The 26385-nt window shown below is 40.0% G+C and overlaps 1 protein-coding gene across 2 annotated transcripts; it reads right to left on the bottom strand.

Annotated features, from left to right (window-relative positions):
• Positions 1-9783: 9783 nt before the first annotated feature.
• LOC107214408 (probable G-protein coupled receptor 141) lies at positions 9784-24792 on the bottom strand. 2 transcript variants are annotated; one of them, XM_015649799.3, is made up of 3 exons: positions 24634-24791; positions 16090-16151; positions 9784-11298 (listed from the first exon to the last, which is right to left on the bottom strand). In XM_015649799.3, the coding sequence occupies exon 3, from the start codon at positions 11269-11271 to the stop codon at positions 10351-10353; it is 921 nt and encodes a 306-aa protein (XP_015505285.1). In that variant the 5' UTR covers positions 11272-11298; positions 16090-16151; positions 24634-24791; the 3' UTR covers positions 9784-10350. The 2 variants fall into 2 exon arrangements, with proteins under 2 accessions (XP_015505285.1, XP_015505276.1); XM_015649790.3 differs by lacking the exon at positions 16090-16151 and having other exon boundaries at positions 24634-24792.
• Positions 24793-26385: the final 1593 nt, after the last annotated feature.

Here is a 26385-nt window from a genome sequence, read left to right as displayed (position 1 = left end):
CACCACTGGTCTGTTATCAACACTGTTTTGCCACTAATCGAAAACACAGCACCATATGGGCAGCTATGGAGAAAAATTGCTCCATTCCAGACAGAGCCAGCACAGGAAAATTAAAATACAGTTGTGAAGAAAACTGTTTAAATATTCTGGATATGTAGCAATATATAAATAATTTCAAAATGAAAGTTTTTGTTTGGAAAAAAAATTTAAAAGTAAGTTACAAAGCTTGTCTGGAATATGGATTAATCCAGGAAAAAAATCTTTCTAGGTTAAACCTTCCTCTGAATGAAGCAGTAATAAGGACAATACTTAATATTTTCCTAAAAGCATCTGTCTCTGGTAGCAAAACTCTCACTCGACAGAAGAAGAAGACAGGGACAGAGTGGGGTATGTTAAAAAAAGTTTGATCACTGGAAGATGGGGCATATCAGGTGAGCAAGGGTGTGAGGGTCAAACATGGCACTGAAACACTTCCAAATAAGAGCTGCCAGGAGTAGCTGGCAGAGAGCAAATCTCCCCAGTGCTGGGTCTGGCATCCTGCAGCATCCTCACCATGAGCTGTGTAACAGGACAGAGCTTTGTGGGTAACCTTGAGTGGGAAGAAGCAGTAAAGTGCTGGAAGCTGGGGCTGCTGTTCAGAGGGACCTCAGCAGGTCCCTCTGGGGGAAATGGTGGTCAGTCTCCCCCCTGCTGTAATTTAGCCTTTAATTAATTGTGCCCTGGGGCAGAAAGCTGTGTGGTAGTTGGTAAGTTATGCTTTGTAAATAAGAAGAAAGATAATATTATGGAACCCCTCTTGTGTTGTTTGTCAGATTACTTTATTCTTTCTTAATAAGGGCTTTGGGTACAACAAGTAAAGTTTGGATTATGAGCAGTTAGGGGAAGCAGGAGGGCAGCACCAGTCTCTTCTCTCTGGTGCCCAGCTATAGGGCCAAAGGGAATGGCTTTAAGCTGTCAGAAGTTCAATCTGGATATTAGGAAAAGGTCCTTTGCCCACAGAGTGGTTGAGCACTGGAACAGACTTTCCAGGAAATGGTCATTCCTGAGCTTGCCAGAGCTCAGGAAACATTTGGACAATGCTCTCAGCCACACGATGTGATCCTTGGGGTTTCCCTGTGCAGGACCAGGAGCTGGACTTTGTACCCTGTGAGTCCTTTACAGTTCAGGGTATTCTGTGGTTTGTCGTGGAGCTGTGGTAGAGGAGGTTTAGGCTGCATGTTAGAAAAGGCTCTTAATCCAGAGGGTGGTGGTTAGGTGCTGGAACATGATCCCCACAGAAGTAGTCAGAGCCCCAAGCCTGACAGAGTTTAAGAAGCATTTGTACAACACTCGCAGGTACACGGTGCAATTCTTTGGGTGTCCAGTGTAGGGGCAGGAGTTGGACTTGATGATCCTTGAGGGACCCTTCCAACTCAGTGCATTCCATTGAATCTGTGATTCTGTGGTATTCATAACAATTTGAGAGTAGTGTAGCTGTGCGCCAGGAGGCCCAGAGAAGGTGTTTGGATTCTCCATCCTTAAAGATTTTTGAAACACAACTAGACTCAGTCCTGGGCAAGCTCATCTAACTTTGAGTTTAGCTGTTCTTTGAGCAGAGGATAGGGCTGGATGATCTCAAGAGATCTCTTACTATCCATTTCTGGCTGTGGTTTAAACTCATCTTAACACTACAGAGGTGAATCTTACCTCCACATCTTTACTTTTTGTTCCAAAGTTTGTGAAGGTTCAAGTTACTAAATTTGGTTACTAAATATAGTTACTAACTGGCAGCAATTACTAATGAGGAACATTTTGTAACACAAATTTAAGTTATCATTTGCTCCTACACATGTCCTGACCTCCAGAACAAGATTTTGTCCTTGCTATTATTTTATCATCTCAGGATTTTACTGTTCTAGCAAAAATACCCCTTGACATTAAACTACATGAAACCACCTTGGTCCAAGATAATTATTACTTCTGTCATTTTTACTTCACAAGTACTGCAGTGGTTTCATACTCCTACACGTTTTTGTAAAAGGTGTTGTTATGGTGATACATTTCACATGCTGTATTTCTTCTTATGACTCTGCTAACACTCTTTTGTGTTCCCTGTGTACTTAAATATGCTCAGGAGTGACCAGTTTGGGGTATTTAACCAAGAAACAGATGAGATATTTTTTGCAGATTCTATTTTGTCACAGCTTGGCTTTTTTGATTTCTCTGTGAATTAAATGCCTTGTCGTGTGTTTTATTTTCTTCTAACTTTGCAGCTTCCTGTACTTCACATTCATCGGGGTGTTAAGTTTGGCAGTGGTGTTTGCTGTCCTTGTTTACTGTCCACACCCCACTGCTGCATTACAAAGAGCTCTAACTCTTCAAAGGAATGAGAGAAGGCTCAGCCTTTCAAACTGCTTAGTCGACTGAACATTAATACTGCTCAGTGAAACAGGTATGAGATCAGATTTGCAGTCTCCTGTCAACGGCAGACGGAATGAGAGCTCCATTTTCAAATGTGGTTATTTTTCATTTTGTTATTTGTGACTGAGTTTCCAGGCTGATTATTGTTGGGACAAAGTAAAGTGCACAAAAGTGTGCAACTTCCATTCAGCAGCCCTGAAAGGAGCATATTCTTGAATATCAGAGCGGTGCTACAGTAAATTGCCTCTTTATTTATATAACAGAGCATACAGAGGAGATAACGACAGAGTTAATGAGACTCTGCATATGTATGGGTTACATTAGTAATGAGAAAGGGCTCCTCTAATTAACTCTGCTCCCTAATGAAATTAGATTCACGCTGTAAAAGACTTTTACAATAAAGTCAATACAAACCTGAAGTATATCAGTTTCTAACTCCTTCATTACGGTAGGGTGACATAAACAATATCATGATTTTTATATTGGCATGGGACAGTAAGCATTGTTGGTAGGCTGAGCTTGTTCTAGCTCCCACAAAAAAACCCAATATCTTCCTTTCCTCATCCCTTCCTTTCCTGCACACATGCAGACTGGTAAATCAGTGAACTATTATTTCTGTTTCTAAGTTAATTTTGAAAAAAACTTGATACACAAGTTTGCCCATGTAAATCCATTAAAAGCTCAAATTGTAAGTTTGAATTTTCTTCCTGAGTGGTGAGCTGAGTTTTTAGCAAACTTCAGAAAGCAGATTCCCACTGACTGGTCGTACAAATTATCATCTGCTTGACACTGGTTGAGCATCCCCTTAATATGCTGTTTGGATGCTCTGCTAGTTCTTTCCTTCTACAGTATCCTGGTTTTCCATGCTCAAAGCTGAGCAGAGACCACAGATACTTTTGTTCTTGCATTATCTGAGTAATGAATTAAGTTCCATCATGATTCTGCAATATAAAAGGGTCTTCAAAAGCGAGAGAGATGTCTAGAAGCTGTCGAACCACCTCAGCTACTTTTTTATTTGTCATAAGTGGATGGAAAACACAAAATTTGGTGATGCATTCCTCACACATCATTATTCACTTCAAGCTGCCCAGACACATGGGCTGCATATTAACAGTCAATTTACTCCATGCTAAGTTCTCCTGGTTCTGAACAGATCAGTCAGGAAGCCATTCCAAGTAGTGCCTTCTCTCCACTTGGCTACACTACACAGAAGGATTTGAAGTGCTCACCAGCATCTCTGGTGATGTTTGCATACTTAGACAATAAGTGTTTAGTGGCACAGACTACATCATATGTATCCTCGATGCTCATGTAAAGGAGACTCCTCTTCTGTTTGCCTGCTCTCAATCAACTTTTCAGTGTGTCCACACTGTAGAATGTAGAATGTAGAATGTAGAACTTCATATCTGAAATGAGGCAAAGAGTAAGCAGTTTATTAGAAATAATTCTGTGTATGTAAATGGGGAAAGCACTGTTTTATACATTGAGATTTTAAAAACCAGGGAGAGTGTGTTCTCCATACTTAGTTTCTAAGCAGATAGTATTCATGGCTCAACTTTGACTTAGGATTCTGTCTTTCTTGTTTTTATTCCAGCAACAGTTGCACAATACTCTCTATTTGGGATAATGTACATAGAGAATTTCTTATTCATTTTGTACAGTTGTTCTCTAAATTTAAGTTGAAATTCCTGGGGCAACTTCGGGAACTCAGCAATTAGAGAGAAATCTGATTCAACTCCCTCTGTTTATGTACAACTGCTCTTGCACCAACTTCTGACATACGTTACAGACATATTGTGAAACCACACATTTGGCAAACTGAATAAATTTTCAATCATTCCTCAGAATGACTTCCAGTAATTTTGCAAAATGACAGAAAATAGTAGGCATGTATTATACAAAATATACAACCTCTAGTTTTTTGAACTTGGTTTAAAAGATAACAGGAAGAGCTCTTTTCATTTTATTTCCCAGACTGTTTAATACCCCTCAGTATATTACAGAGCACACTATATATTACATTTTCTAAAATAAAGACTCTTCTGAGGGCAACTTTGTAAAACGTACAGATGTTTTTAATCTTTTGTTCTGTTGGATTGATATTTGACCTGACCTTCCCTACTAGAACAGTAGTGATAAAAGGTGACATTTTGTGAAATGCTGGAAACCATTAGGTACTCCAGGTGATGACCAAACAAAGAATGTGGTCCAGGGGTCTAATAAAATGACCATTATTTTCTGAAAGAACAGCAAATTGCCAGTTTTTAATTTTTTTAATAGCCACTTCACAGGTTCATTATATTATGTACAGATTGTCTGCTGTTCAGGTTTAAACTTCTGAAGGCCAGTTCACTGTAAAGACAGTTTAATTCTTGTAAGCTGAATTGAATTTATATGCTGCTTTTGCCTATGTGAAACTGTGATGTTATTTGTAGTGTACAGACACATTTCATGTCTTGAGAGGATTCTCATTCAGCTGCTCTTTCTGTAGCAGAGGACAGGGACTGTGCTCTGTCTCCATGTATGCAGAACTTACATCCATTTGTGTTTCTCTCCATGCAGCCTCCAGACAGGTGAGACTTTCCAAGGGTATGATTGAAGGCTGTCCATTGCATTTTCCCATTAATGTAGAGGTCTGTGAGGTCTTGCTCCACTGAAGAAATGTACTGGGAAGACAAAGCCCTATGTGCAATTCTTACATGTTGTCGTTAGAGATCATGGTGCCATCACTCCATGTGTCTCCCCACCTCAATCAGTGGCTGGTTGCTGTATTTCTCCACGCTGCAGAACTCTGAAGCAGATCAGGGGCTATGAGCTCTTTTCCATGAGTCCTTCCCTCAATGTGTGTTCCCTGTGGAGCACAAGTCAGGGTCTTCCTTCCTGCAGGTTCAGTGAAACCTTTCAGGATGCTATCAAATTTCTCTGCCAATATCTCTCCTGCCTGTGTTGGCATTGGGAACGTGTCCCTTCCTGATTATGACCCTGCTATGGGTGGCTCAGTTACCAGCTCTACTATCTGGAGCTGGTAACTGAGCCCCAGATGGTTGTGCATTACCCTTCCCAGCTATGGGACTGGCATAATTTCCAGTAGAAAGACCTGAGTTGTGTGAACCTACTTGTCCAAAATTCAACAAAGGCAAACGCAGGGTCCTGCACCTGGGGAATAATAACCCCCTGCACTAGCACAGGCTGGGAGTCAACCTGATGGAAAGCAGCTCTGCAGAAAAGGACCTGGAGGTCCTGGGTGTCCATGAGGCTACAGTGCCCTTGTGGCCAAGATGGACAGTGGTACCACCCTGGGGTTCATTAGGAAGAACTTTTCCAGCAGGTCAAGGGAGGTGATCCTGCTCCTCTACTCAGCTCTGGTTAGTCCACCTCTGGAGTGCTGTGTCCTGTTCTGGGCTTCTGGGTACAAGGGAGACATGGAGCTCCTGGAACAGGTCCGGTGAAGGGCTACAAAGATGAGCACCTCTACAGCTCTGCTAGAGCCTCTCCCTTAACAGGCCAGGCTGAGAGATCTGGGCCTGTTCAGCCCAAGAAATGATGTCTTAAAGGGGCCCTCATCAATGTCTATCAGTATCTGAAGGGAGGGTGCCAACAGGATGGAGCCAGGCTCTTCTCAGTGGTGCCAAGCACAAGGACATGGGGCAATGGGCAGAAACAGGTGCACAGGAAATTCCAGCTGAATATGAAGAGGAACTTCTTTACTGGGATGTGACCATGCACTGGAACAGGTTACCCAGAGAGGCTGTGGAGTCTGTCTCACTGGAGATATCAAGAACCATCTAAATGCAATCCTGTGTTATGTCCTCTAGGGTGCTTGAGCATGGGGGCTGGAACTGATGACCCACTGTGGGCCTTTTCTACCTTACCCAGTCTTTGATTTTGTGATTCTGAGCCCCAGTGACATGTGACTGACACACAATTCCCTGAGGGTACAGCTGTCAGAGCTGATGAGCAAAACCAGCATGACATTCCCAAACTGGAGACATTACTGGGGATGAGGGAAGTTACTGGTTGAGGGTAAAAGCAGCCAGCTGGCATGTCTGCTGCCTCACCAGAGCAAAGATATTACTAATATTATTACTTATTATTATTACTATATTAAAAATATTACTAATAGTTAGACTCCAGGGAATGGACACTGTGTATTATCTTTATTGTTTTTTCTCTGTTCAGCAAAACATTTGGTTTATTAAGCAGCTGTTTGCAAGTGAGGAAAATTACATCACTGAGTGTCAGAAAGTTTAGTTTGATTTTCTGAAATTTTTGTCTGGGAAGTCAAGCTGGTGTTTTATTAATGACCCCTTTACTTTTGAAACCAACCCTTCCTTCCAATCAAGTCTTAGCTATAGGGTTTACTTACAGGGAAAATGCATGCCAAGTCCTATTTCTCTGAAAACAGCAGAAATGGGTGACTTTATGGATCAGAAATGTCCAATTCTGCAGTCCTGTTGAGGCTTTTGTTCAGGACCTGCTGCCTCTGCTGCCTTCAGGGTTTTTCATGCCCATCTCTGTCTATCCCTGGAGAAAGCATCAAGTGCCTGAAAGCCCCAAAACCCCTTTCTTGACCTGCAGCTGTGGAAGTTCCTCAACCAGTACTTTTAGTCTAAGGCACCCTGGTTATTGGGAATATATGGAAATGGAAATGGAAATGGAAATGTCAAGTGACACAGACTGTGGAAAACTGCCTGGAAAGAAAAGATCTGTGTCCTAAGGGGAATTAGACAAGTAAAATTCCAGTCTGATAAAAGCCTCAGATCAGGATTGCTGCAAAATGCAGTCTTGCTGTATTTGTCCTTGCCTTGACTTTATTTTCCATGATTCCCTGGTGAGCTGGAGACGGAACTGTTGCAGCTGAGAGACATTCAGCAGGCAAATTCCAGCCATATGGAAAGAGTGATGGAGGAGCGGGAACAAAGAGTGTCTGAGGGCAAGTTTGATCCCATCAGTGAGAAAACCACTTTTTAGCAACTTTAAGGATTAAATAAATAACCTGAGATGAAGATCAGAGACACAGTCACCTTACCTTGTTGCTCTGTGGCTGAAGTATGCTGGTATTCTCCTCTACTCGTTCCCAGTCCTATTCTTCAGATTCTATCCCCACTATGTCCTTCTGTAATAGTGTGTTTATGTTCATGATTGTTTCCTGGTCTAGTACTATCCTCTGTCACCCAGTCAGCAAAAAAGAGTCTCCTTCAGGCTTGTGGTGCCTCTGACCGAGCAGATGATTGTAGCTGGAAATTCCCCTTCCTCTGTTGTGGCCAATTCCTGGCAGAGTTAAGAGAGTTCATTCTCTCAGGGCAGGAGAAGGCTTTCTCTGCCAGACACTGACTCTCACAAGGCAAGACAAGTGGTAGACATAAAGTTTGCATAGACAGTCCCATAAAAATCATGACTTGTAGCTGGATAACATCACCAACTTAAATCATGGAATTATTGGACCCCCTAATTTGCTCATTATCACACTGAGTTAGTATTAACATCATTAGCATCAATTTTTATTCAGAGAAAAATGTCACTACTATTTTTTTGTGGTGCTATGATGCAGGCTACTGCGAAAGTGTGTATTTTTACAAGAATTAAATTAATTGTGATTTTAGCACGTGGATGAACAAGATTAATTGGGCTGTATAGCCAGGAAGTACTGTTTGTAAAATCATGGTTTATGTTTAATTTTAAATTCACACATAAAATAATTTTAATTTATGTGCATTTTTTGTAGGAGAGACTTTACTTTCTCATCACATAGTCATTTTGTTTGTTAATAACTTTATTATAGTAGAAGGGTTCTAATATAATGTTACAAAGCTACGCAGTGCCTACGGAATGCATACAAGGCATTTTCTTAAACCCACCACATTGCTATGGGAGGAAACAAAAATGTTATGCCAATTTCCATCCTCTCTAACCACAAGAAGAATATGATTTGTTTGTGTGGCTTTAAAACAAATATGGATCATAGCAGTTTATTGCTTTCTTAAATGACACACAGATAACTAGCAGTGAACTGCACATTCAAGTTGACTCCTTCCATGTTTTGAAAGTCTCTGTAGCAGCTGTCACCCTTTTTACTGTGATCTTTTAGGAACAAATGCCTTCTTGGACAGATTTTTCTCAGATACACACACACACACACTGCAAGCTCTCTCTCATTTCTTTCTTAACAGATGTGGTCCAGGCTGTTTGCCAAGGGTGAGCCATGAGAGCTGCCCAACACCTCACCTATGTTATGAGTTTCAGTGATTTCCACCTTTTGATGTTGTGTAGCATGACTCATACTCTGACCTGAAAATACCTTCTTATGATCAAACACCCTGATAAACATCCTGCTAGACCTTGAAGCAAGAAGGAAGAAAGATAAGGTAGAAAGACTGTTGAAGAGATGGGATCCCATAAAGTGACCATCTTGGTGGGACCAAAAGCAATGAGCATAGCAATGAGATTTCACAGGTATAACAAGATCAACCAATATAAAAATAATCAATAGTTATTTTATTGCTGTCTGATGTGCAAGATATGTTGAAGGTGAAGCAGAAAGGAATGGAAAGGTTCACAAGGGTGAAAAGGTGGATTTCAACAGCATCATGAGGAGACATTCATGGAAATTGATCAGCTGACAACCTCTAATTAGTTAAATGATTGAATTATTGTCCCACTAACTCTAGATGAAAAAATGTGGCCTTATTCAGATGGCAAAAGAAAGATACATTAACCATTGATGTCTTGGATTAGAGGAGTTGGAGATTTATATTATTTTTTGTGGATAGATGTAAAGCAGCTGAGTTTTGAAAGCCTCAATATCTTTCAAATAAATATTTTACCAAATTTTTCATCTTTTTTAGTGGAATTTATTGCTGTCTTCAGAGACAGCAACTGACTATGCCTCACTGACATATAATATACTTTTTAGCTATACTAGGTCTATTAGCTTTTTCCATCCCTCCATTCCAAGCAGTAACATTTTCATTCCTTCTACCAGTACAGGGTATAAAATTTATAGAATTACTTTCTAGCTAAAGATACTGTGAGTAACTGCTTATAAACTTCATAAATGCACAAAATCAACATAGGATTTTAAAAAAAAAGCATTGTTACCTTGGGTACCTAAAATGCTTATCTTTTGAAGAGAAGACAAATGTCTGAATGATCTAAGAAAAAATTGTCTGACTATAAAATATTTTTAATTGAACAATTTTGTGAATAATAATACAAAATTGAACAATTTTATGAATAAATTTAATTTGTAATGTCTATTTCAGTAATAGTGTATAATTTCTTTTAGCTATATTTTCATAATGTGAAAAAGGTAAAAAATCTGCTGCAGTGATACCATCTCAAAAGTGATTTTGAGAAAATATTTTAAGAAATAACTATCACTGGTTTAGTTTTAAATAGCTGGTTTAATTGTTCAATTCACTTAGAAAGTTATGCTTCTCTTGACAGTAAAGAAACAGATTGACTCAGGAAGAACAATATCTTCCCTGATATTTTATGGAAGCTTGTGGGAAATAAATAAGAAATGTATGGGAAAATGATATAGACCTTTAAGTTTCAAAAATCTTCACCTTAGTCCATAAAAACCAGCTTCTTTATTTGTGTTTCTACACTGCAATTCTCAAGTCTCCTCCTAGTGCCTTTAACTTCACAAATCTTGATGTAAAAACAGTAAGACAGAAGAGCCCATGACCTTTCTTCCCTCTTCTCCAGGTCCATCCACAGCTCACTGGGTAGCACCACGAGGAAATTGCTGAGGTCACCTTCCTGTTTACCAGCTGAGAGCCTGGACGCAGTTTGTTCCATTACATTACAAGAAGTTGATGTGCAAAGCCCTGTGCAAGTGTGTTGTGCCATTTCCAGAGCACACCCACACTTGCTGGGGAGGGATTCTGCCATGCCTGTCCACCACTGTCCTATCCCAGGTCCTGCACATGCTGCAGGAGGCTGATGCTAGCAGCAAGGCAGCCTCCTGTGGAGCATCCCCACATTTTGCTTGAAGAAGCGGCTTCCACTCAGCATGAATGACAGCAAGTCCAGACAGCTCAGGGCAGTCAGGCTCAAAAAAACCTCATTGTAGCTTTCTAATTGGTCAAAATCACTCACATGCTGTATGTAGTAGGCCCTGAACAGGTGATAAGGAAGGAACCAAATTATGATGACCCAGATGAAAATCAAGTTTTTCACCTGGGCCCAGAATTCTTGGTGTGAACAGAGGGAGGTGGAAAATTTTCTCGCCACTTTTACCAGGATTAAAATCTGCAAGCCCAAGAGGACACAAGAAATGAGGGCAACAGCTACAATTATGGTGTAGTTCAGGGCTTTCACACTCTGGTGCTGTAGTTCTTTGTGGAACTTGAAGCACGTTGTACTGTTGTATAAGCCCGAGCGTCCATACTCAAAGTAGAAGAGCGGCACCCCAAAGACCATGACGAAGACCCACACGGCAGCGCTTGCCGCAATGGCATGCAGCTTCCTGTAAAACTCCACCTTGTCCTTCCACTGGAAGAAGATGAGCCACCGGATCACCAGCGTGATGACATAAAACACGAAGGTCAGGTACATGTGGATGTGCACCATGGCACTCACCATTTTGCAAAATGGCATATCAAATACCCACTTCTTTTTGACGTAGTAGTGGAGGCGGAAGGGCACCGTGAGGAGGAGGAGGCTGTGCACAACGACCAGGTTAATGATGGCTGTGGTGGTGACAGACAGAGTGTTCATCTTGAGCAGCACGAAGGACATCGTGATGGACCCAATTCCACCTCCAGCAAAGGCAACCGAGTAGACAGTGACCAGTATGGCACTCACGGTGCTGCTGTGAACAAAGGCAGAAGAGGAGTCACTGCTGTTCCTGATCCCTTCAGTCATGTTCCTGAAATCCTCCTGGTACGTATTCTGGGAATGAAAGAATACAGAAAGACTAAGATAAGGTAGGAATGAGATGGTCTACCTAAAAAGCCAGAATAGCTTCCCACCTGGCTCTTGCTCAAGGAATAATCCTGAAATCTCACAGATGGCATCTGTAGCTGTAACCTGCACTTTTATCCAAACATCCTCCAGCCTAGGGGGAAATGGATGAGAAGGTTGGGCAAATAACTGCTCTAGTCCTTAAGACATTTCCAGCCATACTCCTAAAAACAAGCATGAATCCATAATATATGGGGAGAAATGATCCTTAGAAAAATTACATCATTGTGATGGTTTTGTGCTGTGTTATTTTTTCTCCTCTCTTCTGAGCATCTGCATGCTTTTACAGTGAAGATCAGAGATACTGTTTTCATTCTGCTACTCATTCATCAATTTGTTTATTTGCAACACAAATCTGTCCTTCCTAGGGCTAGACAACAGCCATATGTTGTTCTATCCAAGATACAAATTCTGTTTGCTACTCTGAGAGCTGAGTTTTGAACACATTACAATCAACTTCTTCTCCATGGACAGTTTCTCTGAACAAGGGATTAAACACCATGTAAACCCAGACTCCATGGAAATCCTGCTTAGATCCTGCCAGGCCTAGAAGCGTGGGCAGTTCTGTCCTGCTTCTCAGGGCCATTTCATATCTTACATGTAGTAACTGAGTGTTATGAAATGGGCTGCTAGAAAACATTAGGAAAGGACATCCTGGGTGAGTGTAAATCATCCTATCTGACCCAAGCAGAAGCTAGATCCAAGTCAATAGCAAGCATAAAAGGTATGCTATATGTTTTTAATATATTACTCTCTAAAAGAGAGATTAAAAATAATTCTTATACATCTAAATGCAGCTCCTGTTAGTATTTTAAGTACTACAAGATCATATAGGGGGGGAAGAGTTCAGGTAGGGTGTTATCCTGAAGCATCTGTAAAAATGTCCAGGGAATGTTCACATTTCAGTTACAGAAAAGAACCTGGGAAAACTGAACAGTGTTGGGCTCTGCACTATTAGAGTTATACTGGTACTGCTACCTGAAAAGTAACTTAAAACTGATTCTAGTAAGAGTCCATTCTACCAGTGAATCCACAACACAAGAAGGAGTTTTCTCACAAGTTTTTGTGATTTCTCATTTAATACTCAAATGCTTTTCACTTCAGGAAATAGCTCCTCAATTTCTTTGTATGAATGGTGTTTCAACTTTAATTTTTTTAGGTAACACGAACTACCAAGAGTTGGGAGGGGAAAAACTTTTTTAGCAGTCCACTCATTTTATAGGAAAGAGAAAATGCTGCAAACAGAAAATTCTTATATACTGGTTTTGCTCATAATGGGGAATGAATATCTGTTATTCACCTCAGGTGTTTTGTGCTGTTTCTTAGAAAAATTTCTAAACACTTACCCTCACAGTAATCAAGGTCTCTTCATACATTGAAAAGTTATTCTCTAGCTATTCCAATGCATCAGAGATGCCAGATATCTTATTATAATCAGCATAAATATAGGTGCCATATCTCAAACTGATGTGTTGGTTGCTGGCATTACTGACTTTTGTATTTGATCTTGCATTTCAGAGTTATGTGGACAACTGATTCCAGTACATTAAGAGAATTACAGTGGGTTGCAGTGAAGGAACTTTTTATCAAAGACACTGAAGATTGGCACACTGCAGCTCTTGCATCAGAAATGGTGCAAGTTCCTTCCAGTTCTGTTTTCGTTTCTGAGACGATTTCATCCTTACAACCATGCAGGTCAGAAGGGATTAGCAAGGGCTCTTCATCAGTTTTTCCAAATTGTTGAAGAATTTAAGTTTGAAAAGATGTCTCTAAAAACAGGCATTACCACATTGTTTTGATTTAAAAAGCATATTTAAAGTTTAATACTTTTAAAAGTGTCACGGGGGGGAAAGGCAACACACTGGAAATGTGGCTTGGTGTGAGCAGACCCAGCAGCAAGGCTGCACTTGGGATCTCCTCTTGATGTCACCCTTCGGAGGCCAGTGAAACTTGAACTGAAGGCAGTAAGAACAGGTAGGCAGAAGTCAGATAACCTGACTTTTAGGCATCAAGAGACCTATTTCTGTCTGCAAATAGGTGACTGAATCACTGAAATGTTGATTTCTGCAGAATTCTCCAGTCATCATTAAATCCCTGCATGGTAACATTCTGCAGGATATGTAATTTTCATTAATCTTCAAAAAAACCCAACAAGCAGCTGTGATAGCAGATTATCAGCTCCCCAGCAGTACAGGCACCCCACTGGAATATCATTATGTGATGAATACAGAGTGTAACATAACACAAAGCATGTTTCACAGAGGAAATGTTGCTTTCTGGTGAAATGAGGTTTCCTATCATACTGACATTCACCATGCTATAACCTACTGACCTGAAATGCTACCTACAAGTCCTTTTGCCAGAATTTAGCAGGAGACACGTGGAAAAAGAATTAATATGGACCTTACAAGACACAACTCTTCTCGTTTCTGTGCCTTCCCACCCCCTTTAGCAGCTCTCAGTCCAGTGATACTGCTCAAGTCTTGGAGCCAGGTTTGGTCTTCCTCTGTGTTAAGCCTTTCATGACTTGGCTGAACTTCTGCCGGACATGAGCCTGGAGCAGCCACAAGGCACGAGTGGGCACCGCTTCATTTGGATGCCACAGCAGCTGCTGGTGGCAAGGGCTGGGGGACAATTGCAAAAATAGCTATTTCAGTCTGACAAAGGAGGTAGGTTGCCAACAGGCCAGAGGCTAGTTTCTTTCAGAAATGTGATCAGCAAAAAGATTCTTGTGCATTCAAGATTTGTCAGTTGTCAGTATGGATAATGCCATCACTCTCATTTCATGTGACTGACTGTGCAGCACTGTCTGTGGGACTTCCCTGGACTGCTCTCTTCAGGACAGAAAAAGTCATAATTCTCAGTCCCTGTCTGTGTTCAAGGCCAGGCTGGATGGGGATTTGAGCAACCTGGTCTAGTGGAATGTATCCCTTCCCATAGCATGGCTGCTGGAACTAGATGATCTTGAAGGCCTCTTTCATCCCAAATCATTGCATAATTCTATGATTTATGAAAACAGTTTATTTGTGTCAAAATTTTCCAGGTAGGAAATATTAATTCCAACACTCAGGAACTTGTTTCTCTTTTATCTTATTGCTATTTATCTTACTATTAAAAAAAAAAAAAAAAAGGTAAGAAAGAAAAAAAAAGATTAACCATACTTCTGGACAGAATTTGTACAACCTCAGCTTCCAGGCATTTGATGTGCTTCTGCCTCTGTCTTCAGATTTGAAAACCTTCTGTCAAATTTAGACTTCCCCCATAGATACCTGATATGAGACAGAAGATCCATACCTGTGGCTCCTCAGTGAACTGCCATTACACTTGTACTTGGTTCTTGGATGAAGAACTTTGCATTTGGCAGGGGTAAAATGCTTATTCTACTTTGTGCCTGATTTAGCAATCCAGATCAGCCTGTCACTGGCTTGTTCCCTTCATTGCATGCTATTTTCCATGAGTCACCATTATGTTACATCAACATTATATCAACTTATTAAAAAAACCCCACCTCATTTGTCAGGAATTATGACACTCTTACAATCTCTGTCAAACAGTGAGCTCTACTCTGTATAACAAGCATTTGCAAAATTTATCCCCCCATACATGTCTGCTGAGAGACTGGCAGGCTTCACACAGATTTTCATGTGTTCTGACAGTTGGGTTCTGCAGAAGAAGCATTTGCTGTCTGCATGCACCCAACTGAGAAGTTTCATTTGAATTTGGAGGAGAAAAAAGTTCAACTCAAATGAAAGATTTCTATTTTCGACAGGCTTAATAAATTGAAAAATGAGTGTTCGACAGAGCTGACACTCCTTCACTGAACTAGACTAGGTTGGAGGAAGTGCAAGATACAAATAATTTTTAACAAAAATTGTGTTTAAAATCTGCATCTGCTTCACAGAATCCTCATTTAGTCTCAAAGATGTTTTCTGTTGAGGGCATTGTAATTGCATTTAATTTTGTTCTGATTCCATGCTGTGTTATGGTAATGCAGGCTATACCACTAGAATAATTGCCGAACTTCTTTCATTTCAAAATAAACACACACCACTGAAGTCTGAAGTATAAAAACCTGCTTAATGGAAAACACTAAACATAAAATAATGCTAAATATCAAGCACATTTTTACATTTAGACATTGACTTTTTTGAAACAAGTTTTCATGATTCCCCTAATTCATTCGGTAGCTTAACAGCTCATGTCTTGCAGGCTGTGTCAACATTATACTGATATTTTGTGGTTTCAATTTAGTCCATTGAAGAACAAATGGGACAGAAAAGCATGTTGAGTTAGTCCCTCTTTCATTTGAGACTGTCACTATTTTTACACAAAAAATTGGAAACCATGAAGTGTTCCTAAAAAGGATTATTTACCTCCTTAGCTGTATTTTAACAGAGAGAACAAACCCTTCTTGTCCTTATAGAGACTGGGTGATAACAAACACACACAAAAAGATAGATGAGAACAAAAAGCACTGCCTACCAGTTTTAGAAGACAGTGTAAAACTACAGGATAGCAATATGGAAAAGAATGAAGCAATACTCTCCCTTGCTAGGAAATTACCAAACATCGTGAGAAAACATTTGTGCAGAAAATGGCTTCAAAATAAAACAAATTGATGACTGAATTCTCTCCCCCCTGCCCTAAACTTTCAAACATTCTTTTAAAAACTTTGCAAACCAAGGCTTTTTTTTCTTTTTTTAATCTGTGTATACTTACAGATTAGAGTTTATCTCCACTCTTCAAGTGTTGCTTACTTGGCTCTTCATTCTATGTAAGCTCTAAGAATAAAAAGCAAAAGACCTGATACTTTAAAGAGTTATTGCCTTACTTCCTTTTTTTGAGCTTATTTCAAAACAATAACCCTGTGCTGTGTGAGGACAGGGCTGCCCATGGGCACACAACCTTGGAAAGATTTTTAGTTGCATCACAGCATCCCTTACCTTGCAGCTGCTTCTTAGCCATCAGAGGTCTTCTAAGCCTCTCATTTCTGAACAGTGCTTTATACTACTGCCTAAAATGATAAACTATACACACAGAAGTGAGCCTCACAGTTCACCAAGACACATGTTTGGAAGAGTTGTTCCCCAGAGTGGAGAGGATGATTTGAAAGTGTGTTTTGAGAAAACAGGGCAGGACAAGAGGAAAATATGATCTAGATTGACTAAGTGTGGGTTTGGATGTGGTCAGAGACACCAAAGTGTAAGGGATGAAATAAAGCTCACTCTAGAGCCCATCACCGTTTCTCAGCTCTGTTTTCTGCCAAGATTTTAGCTCAGTGTCTGGATCTCAGGACATGATGCCATCATTACAGCTGCACAGTGCTAGCAGAGGGAAACTAGGAGATTTAATTAAAAAGCAATTAGCCATGCCAGTGTCAAAGGCTCATCGAGCAATGATGGTTGCCGTGAGGTGTGTGTGTGGTAAAGGTTGTCTTATTGTGGGACTGAGTCTCTGTAAGGAGTCTATGCAACGTCAGTTTTGCCCTCCTGCTGGCTTAACATGCTTCTGTCAGAACACATGGTTATATTTGAGCATAGTAGCTTTGAAAGCAACAGTATAGACATACAACCTTTAAATGTAATCTCACATGAGAACGTTTTAACTGACTGCATCCTGTTGCTTCACATCTGGTTAAAAAGCACAAGGGAAGTCCTGCTCTGCACTACTTCACAACAGACTGGTATGTGATGGAAATTGTCTTTTTGCACTTTGCAATTTTAGCAGTGGCTGACAGCTAAAGAACTGTTTAGATAATATTAGAAGGTGATCATACCACTAATGTTTGGCTCTTCTCTAGTACTTTTCTGCAAGCTGGTCTCAAAGGTCTGTTGAAAGTCATACAGATAAAAAGCTGAAAACTCCATGGCAAAGCCAGAACTAAAGCTAAGATATCCTTGAATCAAGACTTGTGCCCTCTCAAATTGGTAATTTTGTCTTGGCTTCTTCTAGGTCTTGATTTAGAATGAATACATCCCAGCAGAAAGAAAGCTAAAGTACTTTTAAAACCTTCAGGTAGCATCTGTATGTGGGTTTTTAAATTATACAATATTTTTGATGCATAAAATAAGCTAACACATAGTTAAACAAGTTAAAACATAAGTTATGTTTTAATGTTGTATATTGATGTGTCTTTTTGATGCAATCTAGTAATTACATAACATACAAGTTATTTAATTTTGCTGATAAATAACAATGCTGTTTTCTCAAGCAGTCAAAGCAAATAAGAGCTTTTCAGGCTGACTTTTTCCCACATGTTTGTAGTTGGAAAATCTTCAATCCTTTAATCCAGGATTAAACCAAATAATGAAATACTGGAGTATTATCTGGGATAGACACCCTCATTGCCCTTGTTGGTCTCTAATTTGTCATTAGCATAAAGATCTAGATAGGTATAGAATGCTTAGTATACATCGTTGCAATTAATTTTCCCTGATAAATTGATGCAATTTTGCCCAGGATTTACCAACAACATGTACAATGGATTCCAGACTGGTATGTTTAGATTTTCAGCTGTAATGTGGTTATTTTAGAGTATTACCCGTTTTAAACACAGGTACTAGAAATGCATGAATTTTACAAGTTTTGAGTAATTGCTGGTAGTCTTAGCAATACCCTAAACATCTAGAAGTGTGATGGTGTGTTTTCATAGTAGTGTTGTATCACATGGATTCCAACCATCACCTAGTCTGAGTCTGCATTACAGCAACAGTTTCAAGGGCCAAGGTTGTTTAATAGTAGATGAGAATCTGGGCCAGATTTCAAGGACTGCTTGTCCTGAGTCTGATTAGCATCAAGATACCTCTACTCTGGATTATGAAAGGTCCTCAAGGAAAGAGAACCATGCCCTTTATGCTCAAGCATAATACACACTGTTAGTGATTTTTCAGCTGTTCCAAACGTAAAATTGTGCACAGAATAACCTCAGCAACACAGGTGTTTTGTTTGCCTACATTTATTTTGCCAGGACTCAAGGATTTGGGGTGTTAATTCAGCAGCGGACTGCACATGTGGCATGGTGGTTGGGTCTTCTAGAAAAATACCCTTCTCCTTCACTTATTTAAGTGGGACAAAGCAAAAAATAAGACTGACCTGGACACCTTAAATTGACTGCAGGTAACCTAGCTCTCAGTTCTGGGTAAAGCTTGACTGATGGTCCTGACAACACTATAAAGTGATGTGGATTGTGTAAAATCAAGGAAGACATAATTCATAATAATTTGTACTCCTTACAAAAGCCTGCTTTTTGATCTGCTCAGAGTCCTTCCTAGTGCCAGCTGTGGGCCTGGGGCTAGTGTGTAAGACTGCTTAATCAGTTATTAAGTTGCAATTGTGACAGGTTATTTGCAGTTTATTATTAAATAAAAGATCAGCTGCTAATATGAAGAACTTAAAGGCAATATGAAATTGGAAAAACTTTTAGTTGTTACCAACAAAATCCTATTTTTGACTCATATTTCTAGTGTGCTTTACTATTTCAAGTACCTGAATAGAAAGATATTAATTACCTACAAAAGGAAAAACATTCAGTATCAGCCAAAAACTATTTTATAGATAATAAGTTTCTTAAAATATCTCTGTCTGGGTTCTGGATCAGTTGTGATTTGTCGCTGTCACCCAGGCAGTGCAAGGTGTCCCATAAGTGAGAATTACTGCCTGTGACACATCTGAAGGAACATTTTGGAAAAGTACAGGAAGTAAAATGTGGCTTGAAATTCCTTGTTTCACATGCCTTTACATAACAGAGCCATAAATTTAAGCTCCTCTGAAAAGTGGAAATACATCTGGTGTCCTCCTCCTAGCTTTTACTTGTTTTGGGGGAAAAAAATACCCACTTTGCAAGTTATTATCCCTGGGCATCTTTTCTTAAATTTGCTTAAATGTACTTGAGGAAAAGTGGCATGGAGAAAGTCTGTTTCCCCTTCAGCCTATCTCACTACCTTTTCCTTCAGAAATGCCAAAACTGCACCATGCTGAAGCTTAGCACATCAGTAAAAACCTTCTCAAATTTCTGTTCTGTCTTACCAGAATCCAGATCTTTCAGAAAAGTACTGAAAACAACCAAAACTTAAGTTCACCTCAAAATCTGCAGTATTCCTCCTTTGATAGTGTGGGAGGGATCCCAGATCTAGAAACCAACTGTTCTAATACTAATTACCCTGGAAATTTGCCCAACTTCTGCCATACCTTCTCTTTTCTATTGGACTCTGCTTTGGCCTCAGTGCTTGTCACCAAGGGCAGGAGGAGGAATCAGAAAATCATACAAAAATCATACAAAAGGTGTCTGTTCAGTCTCCAGCCTAAATGGACTTTCTGAGAAGGTGTCTTACTTATATTTAACTGCACACTTCTAATAGTATATCACCAACTTAAATATTACCTCTTTTTTGAAGGATTTTACAAGCTCATATCTGTTGCAAGCCAGTAAGTTTTTCAGGGGATGTGCCTTTCATCAGGAATCCAGCACAGCAATTCACTCATTATGGGAGCTTGTTCTTACCAGGGTAAGAAAAAAAAGGAAGGAGGAGCTGATTGACAAGGAGATGTATTACACCTACCATAAAGATGACACTAGACTGCAGAGAAAGAAATCATATATGCAGCATCAATTCTATAAGCATATATGACTCTTCAAGAAAAAAAAGTCTTTCTCTTCATCTTGAAAAGACAGTGCTCATCCTAAAATATTTTTGAACTTGGTACTAACCTCACTAATTGCCTGCTGGGTTAGGCAGCATGCTATAAGGAAGAATATATTTTTAAGAAGGATTTCAACACAAGTCTATTGCTACTCACCCTCAAAATGTGTACTGCAACTGCTAATATGGTTTTATTCCCAGATTGCTTATTTCATCTGATTTCTGACTGCAGACTCTATCATCAGGTGCATGGAAAAATAATTTTACCAAAGATCACTTTCATGATGAATATACACATACAGATATTTATGAAACTTAGAATGCTAAAATGTGTTGTCTGAGGAGCAAACCTCCCTGCATTAGTCTAAGCTCTTACTGCCTAGGAGCAGTACAGAAAGCAAAGCTTCCTGCCAACACTGATTGAGATGAAGATGATTTCTTACCTTAGCATAAATACAATGAAATTCATGATGTATCTGCTACAGTTGAATTAGAGAAGAATTCAGGTTCCTACTGTCATTTCAGAAAGGAGGAATTTACTGCAAGGGAATTTTTCCACTGCATTCTCAAAGCACGCTGGTTTGCAAGAGCCTTTCCTTGATCAGCACAGCTACACTGCATATGAGAGTGAGGTGCTGTGGGCACACAAGTGCTCAGTTACATCAAATTGTTTGGGCTGAAATGGTTCATTTTGCTGTTAAATCTGGAAGTTTCCATTCTGAAAAAATGATAAGCAATGATAATTTTTGATATAAATGATAACTTTAGCTGCATAAAAGATCTTCAGTGCATATACCAAAGTGTGAAACCAATTGTGCTGTCATTAATCTCATTATTGATGCATTTTTAAAAGCTTTTGTCTATTTGGAGTTCACTTGAAATATTTAAGAAGACAGCTAGACAACCCTGCCATAGGTGCAGAAGCACAGTAAGTGCTGCTGTTCTGGGCTGTGGAAGAATACCCTCACCTGCCCTTTGACCCACTGTCCTCCAAATATGTTTTCTCTTAGCTTCTCCCCATTTCATTGACACAGGTGTCCACAGAAAATCTTGGGCCATGCTGTTTGTGGCATTAATGATGTTTTGCCAGTCCAAATATTCTTCAGGTTTGGACTGCCCTATGCTGTGAGGTTGCACTGGGTCCTGTACTTGGTCCTGTACTTGATCTTTAGACCTCTCTGCAGAAAAACAGATCTCAAAACAATAAGTCATGAAATAGCTTCCCTTTCTTTTCATTTCATCCAGGCTATTTAATGTTCTGTACATCTTCTTTACCACTGGAAAGAGTAAGAAGCCAATATTTTATGTATTCACTGTAGCTCTAATGAAGCAGTAGCAGAAGACAGACTGACAGGACTTTATGATACTATGAGCCCTACATGATAGATGAAAAGGTAAAATAAAACTAATCTGCATGTTGTCAGTGAAGCATGGTGTAGAGAAGGTACAAATAGCATCAATGTGAGCTGGTACAGAATTAATTTTGTAAGATGTGTACAAACCCTGATGGGTTTCCATGGCCAGATTTTGGTAGTGGGGGAAGCTACAGGGGTGGCTTCTCTGAGAAGCTGCCAGAAGCTTCCTCTGTCAGAGCCAAAGCCAGCCAGCTGCAGAATGGATGTACCACTAGCCAAGACTGGGCCAGTTGGAAATGATGATAGTGCCTCTGTGATAACATATTGAAGAAGAAGGAGAAAAAAGGGAAAAAAAGTAATTATGGCAGTTGTACTTGCAGCCAGAAAAGAGAGGGGTGGGAACATGCGAGAAGAGCAGCTCCAAGCTCAGTGGAGAAGGAGGGGCAGGGGGTGATCCAGGCACAGGAGCTGAGATTCCTCTGCAGCCCATGGTGAAGTCTATGGTGAAGCAGCTGTGCCTTGGCAGCCCATGGAGGATCACAGAGATGCAGAGACCCACCTGCAGCCTGTGGAAGAGACCCATGCTGGAGCAGGTCAATGCCCAAAAGAGGCTGTGAACCTGTGGGAGGCCTGTGCTGGAATAGGCTCCTGGCAGGGACCTGCAGACCCATGGAGAGAGGAGCCCACACCAGAGCAGGTTTCCTTCTAGGGCTTGTGACTGCTTGGGGAATCCATGCTGGAGCAGGAAGCACTGCGTCCCAGCCAAGAATGACCTGTGTTGCAGTAGTTGGTGAAGAGCTGCTGTCTATGGGATGGACTCACACAGGAGAAATTCACAGAGTGCCATCTCCCAGGGGAGAGATGCCACATCACAGCAGGGAAAGAAACAATGCATGACGAAATGACCACACCACCTTGCCCCATCTTCCTCTGACACTAGACTGAAGGAGGAAGTAGAGATGAGAAGGAAGGTGTTTTTAAGGTCTGCTTTTACTTCTCATTATCCTGCTGATTTTGTTAGTAATAAATTCAGTTAATATCCCCAAGATGAGTCTGTCCTGCTCATGACTGTATTTGGTGAATCATCTCTCCTGGTCCTTATCTCAACCCATGAACCCTTTTTTATATTTTCTCTCCCCTGTTCAGTTGCAGAGGGAAGTGACAGAGAGGCTTTGGTGGGTGCCTGGCATGGTGGGCATCTGTGAAGGTATGAGCTCTGGTCCCAAAACAAAACAGTGACAGGTGGGCAGTGACCTGACCTTCTCAACAAGATAGATTAGACTGACCACAGTAACATGCCTCTTTAGCTCCATTGCTTCTGGTTCTCAAGTCAGCACATAAAGCACTAATTCAAGTACATCTTCACAGAAAGGATTTCCCCAAAATAGCTTTCCTGTTGATATCGGTAATAATAAGAATTTGGGGAGTTTAAGAAAATAAAGCACGCAGTTAATGTGTTTAATTGTGCAACTGAGATGAAAATGAGAAGCAACAGCTCACTGAGTAGCAATTTCCACTGCTGCCTTTTTCTCTCTGCACCATCAAATCAGGATCATCAATGAAAGTGATTCAATGATTTCTATAGCCCTCATGGTGAGAGAGCTCACCATTTACTACTAAGTACCTCTAGCACAGTAACTGCAGAGAAAGCAATGCCTGTTTTGTATCCACTCCAGATTTGCCTTATGTCTCTTATTTTGGTTAAAACATTTACCCTCTTATTTTAACTTAAGAGGAAAGATTTTATTCTCTTCAGTGAGTTTACAATAAGATAATAAATTCTGTATCAAAAGCTATCTCCACTTAGTTTTCAGATTTTTTCCCCTATCCATGTTAGTGGGTCTGACCTCATTCCATGCCCACACCTAAGATTATCCTTGCATGAACTTAATTTCAGCTGTGCAACAGAGATCAGTTCCAGGCTAGGAAGAAGTTCATTAAATTGGTGAGAGGTTCTAGCATTGCATTACACTTTTTCTGAAGTATTTTTTCCCTGGACTTTTTTGTTTCAGATTCAGAAGCAGCCTGCACATGGTTTCTTTAGGGGTAAAATAGTAGAATTAATGGAGTCTTTCTGTACAGCATTGGATATAGAAGTTATGCATGTTGCCCTGAGAGCCTGAGGTTTTGTGTGCAATTCAGAACACATTGCTGTGTAGAAATATCTAAGCTAGTTTTAAAAAGATAGTTGGTGATAAATCTGAGTTGGAGTGACATTCCCTCATCAAATTTATCCCTGTTTTCCAGGCTTAGAGGCTTCTGCACTTCAATTAGCTCCTCCAGAGCCAGTTTTGGTACCTCTGCATGACTTTGCAGAAAGTAACAGGCATATCTCAGTCTGGGTGGATTGTGACTGTTGAATCTTAAAAACATCCAGGCTGGCAGGCACCTTGAGAGATTTTACTGTCAAACCTCCTGTTGAAAGCAGGGCTATACACAAAGGTATCCAGGGTCTCATCAAACTGAGCTTTGAATATTTCCAGCAGAGGAAATAAAGCTTCTCTGAATTTTTCTATGTCTGTCTTGGACAGGGAAGACAGAATCTGGACACCACATCCCAGGTGGGGCTGAACAGGTAGTAAATGAGTGGAATAATCACACTCCTGACTTGCCTGCTGTAGTCCTTGACCTGCTGGTCTGGGCTCTTGTTGCTGCTGCCCATGATGAGGTTTCATTTCATTGCTGAGCTGTATGAGTACTTGAGAACATCATGGGTGGTGTCTAAATGTGCCAAACTGAAGGCAGATCTGGCAACCTTTTATGGGGGTGACTTGAGATGATCAGCATCTGAGCTGATTCTGAAAAATTTACTCATCATGAAAAGTATCAGATGAAGAACCAGTAGAATCATTATGAAAATTTTCTTCTCATTCTTTGTTCAAAGATTAATTGCAAAAACCAATAACACTTTCTTCTTTTAATGAATTTCAGAAAGGATTATGAAAGCGTGAATGCTATTGTTAAAGGAGACCAAAAGCCCTTTCTGCAATAATAATATACCAAAGTATACTTTTAACTACCACTTTACTTCCACTGATTTCATAAAATATGACATTCACAACTGCTGCAGTGGACTAAGAACCCAAAGTACTTTTAACTTCTCTCCTGTAATGTTTCCCCCCAGCTCTGCTGAAATTTTATCTCCCACGAGGAGCCATTAAGCTCCTTACAGATCTGCAGCCTTCTCTTTTGAGTTTAATACTATTTCCCTCTTCCTGGTCTGCCTCCAGTACCTCAGGAGCTCTGCTGAGGACCTTTGCAGCACTTACCCAGCCCCTCTCCAGCAGCATAGCAGGACACTTGCCTCGCTCCCTGTGACTCCTGGACTTTGCAGAGAAGCGCTGCTGAGGAACTGCTACTGCAACCCAGCTCTGTCTGCTTCCTCAAGTGACACCCATTGCTCATCAACCACAAACAGCTGACAGACAGGCTTGGACCAGTTATCTTCTCACTTATCAAGTTCATTGGTGAAGATATGTTATGTTCTGTTCAATAAATGTTAAATACTTCCAGTTATTGTGAAATGTATTTTCTTGTAAGTGGCTACAGGTGAAAGAGAGAGCTACAGGTGAAAGAAAGAGGACTAATTGTAATGAAAGTGAGTATAATACATGGGAGTATGTGTTTGAGGTTATATATAGACATAGGTATTTCTCTCCTGTGGTATGAAGGCCACTCATCCTCTTGGCAGGACTTTCTCAGTTGTTCAGATAATACTAAGAGGAGATCTGACAATTTTCCTCAGGATACAGTGATAAAATATCTGTAGCAACCCTGAAGCCGGGCATCCTGAAAGGCTGAAAATGTTCTGGTACTCCTGAAATGCTTCTAGCTCTTTATCAAACGGTAGTCTTCTAGAGAGATGTAAGCATCCACTCTGCATATGCTTTTTGTATACTGCAGTTGTTTTATAATTGAAAAGTACTGACTCAAACTTTTTATAAATGAAGAGAATAAAGCATGTGAAAAGAAGAAAGATGTGGGGTGAATTTTCTATGAAATATCATGATCATCTTTATAAAACACTGCTGGCTTTATTCTTCATTGTATCTACTTCATACATCTGCTACCAGAAATCTGTCATCGCAACACAGGTATCCTCAAAGCTGCAATTATTCCTTGACCCCATTTAATTTCAAAATGTCATTCTCTATCAGTGGTATAGCAGAATAGCTGCAAAGCCTGGCCATGCAACAAGTAGCAAGGTAGGACAAACTCATATTTCAAAATCTTGATGTTGCATTCCCAGGAGCTCAGTATGAATAATAAAAGTGTTCAGAATAAGGATGCTCTCTTTCTTCCAAATTAAGGGCATATGCTTAGGGACTTTTAAATCCAAAAGCTCATTAAATGTTCTGTCCTATCCCCATGCTAAGATTCCACAAGATAAAAAGCAATAGTTGATGTAGAAAATAGAATACTTTCCCTAGCAATGTCTAACTGCTCTTTTCAAGGTTTAATAAATAAATGTTTTTCCAATAACCAGTTAAGCTTAGGAATACTCTTTTAGTGATTTAAAAATTACAGCAAAATCAATGTTAATAAGATATAATCATATCTTTCCTCAAATAAGAAGTACAGCAATATTTTCCATTACACCCAAATACAAAAATTATAAACAGTGCTGAATTTGTCTCATCAGTGTAATAGCCTGCTAGTCCAATTTACATGCTATGAAAGGCATGAAAGCTTAAGACATTTTCTTCAAAGTTTCTTAACAAGTCTGCTACTGAGTCAGCATTAGACTACTTTTCAGCCAATGTGTCTCATGCTTTAACCTATAAGCTATATTTTGCCTTCAATAACTGGAAGGAAGGTTTAAAAAAAAATAAATTCTCACATTGACTTGTGAAACTCAGTAACTCTTGTCTCCAGCGAAAACAGCTATGGGTTTTTAAGAAGCTACTCATCCTCAGCAGTTAAATGGAGCATTAAATATTCCTGAGAATTTGATTTTTGAGAAACAAAGCTCGCACTTTCAATGAGAATGTAGCTCTATCAATTTTTTTATTTATTAATTT

Source organism: Parus major, chromosome 2, assembly GCF_001522545.3.
Source record: "Parus major isolate Abel chromosome 2, Parus_major1.1, whole genome shotgun sequence".
In the NCBI taxonomy this organism is placed as follows: domain Eukaryota; kingdom Metazoa; phylum Chordata; class Aves; order Passeriformes; family Paridae; genus Parus; species Parus major.
Note: the sequence above shows the minus strand (reverse complement) of the source record. Positions and strands in the feature narration are given on the sequence as shown.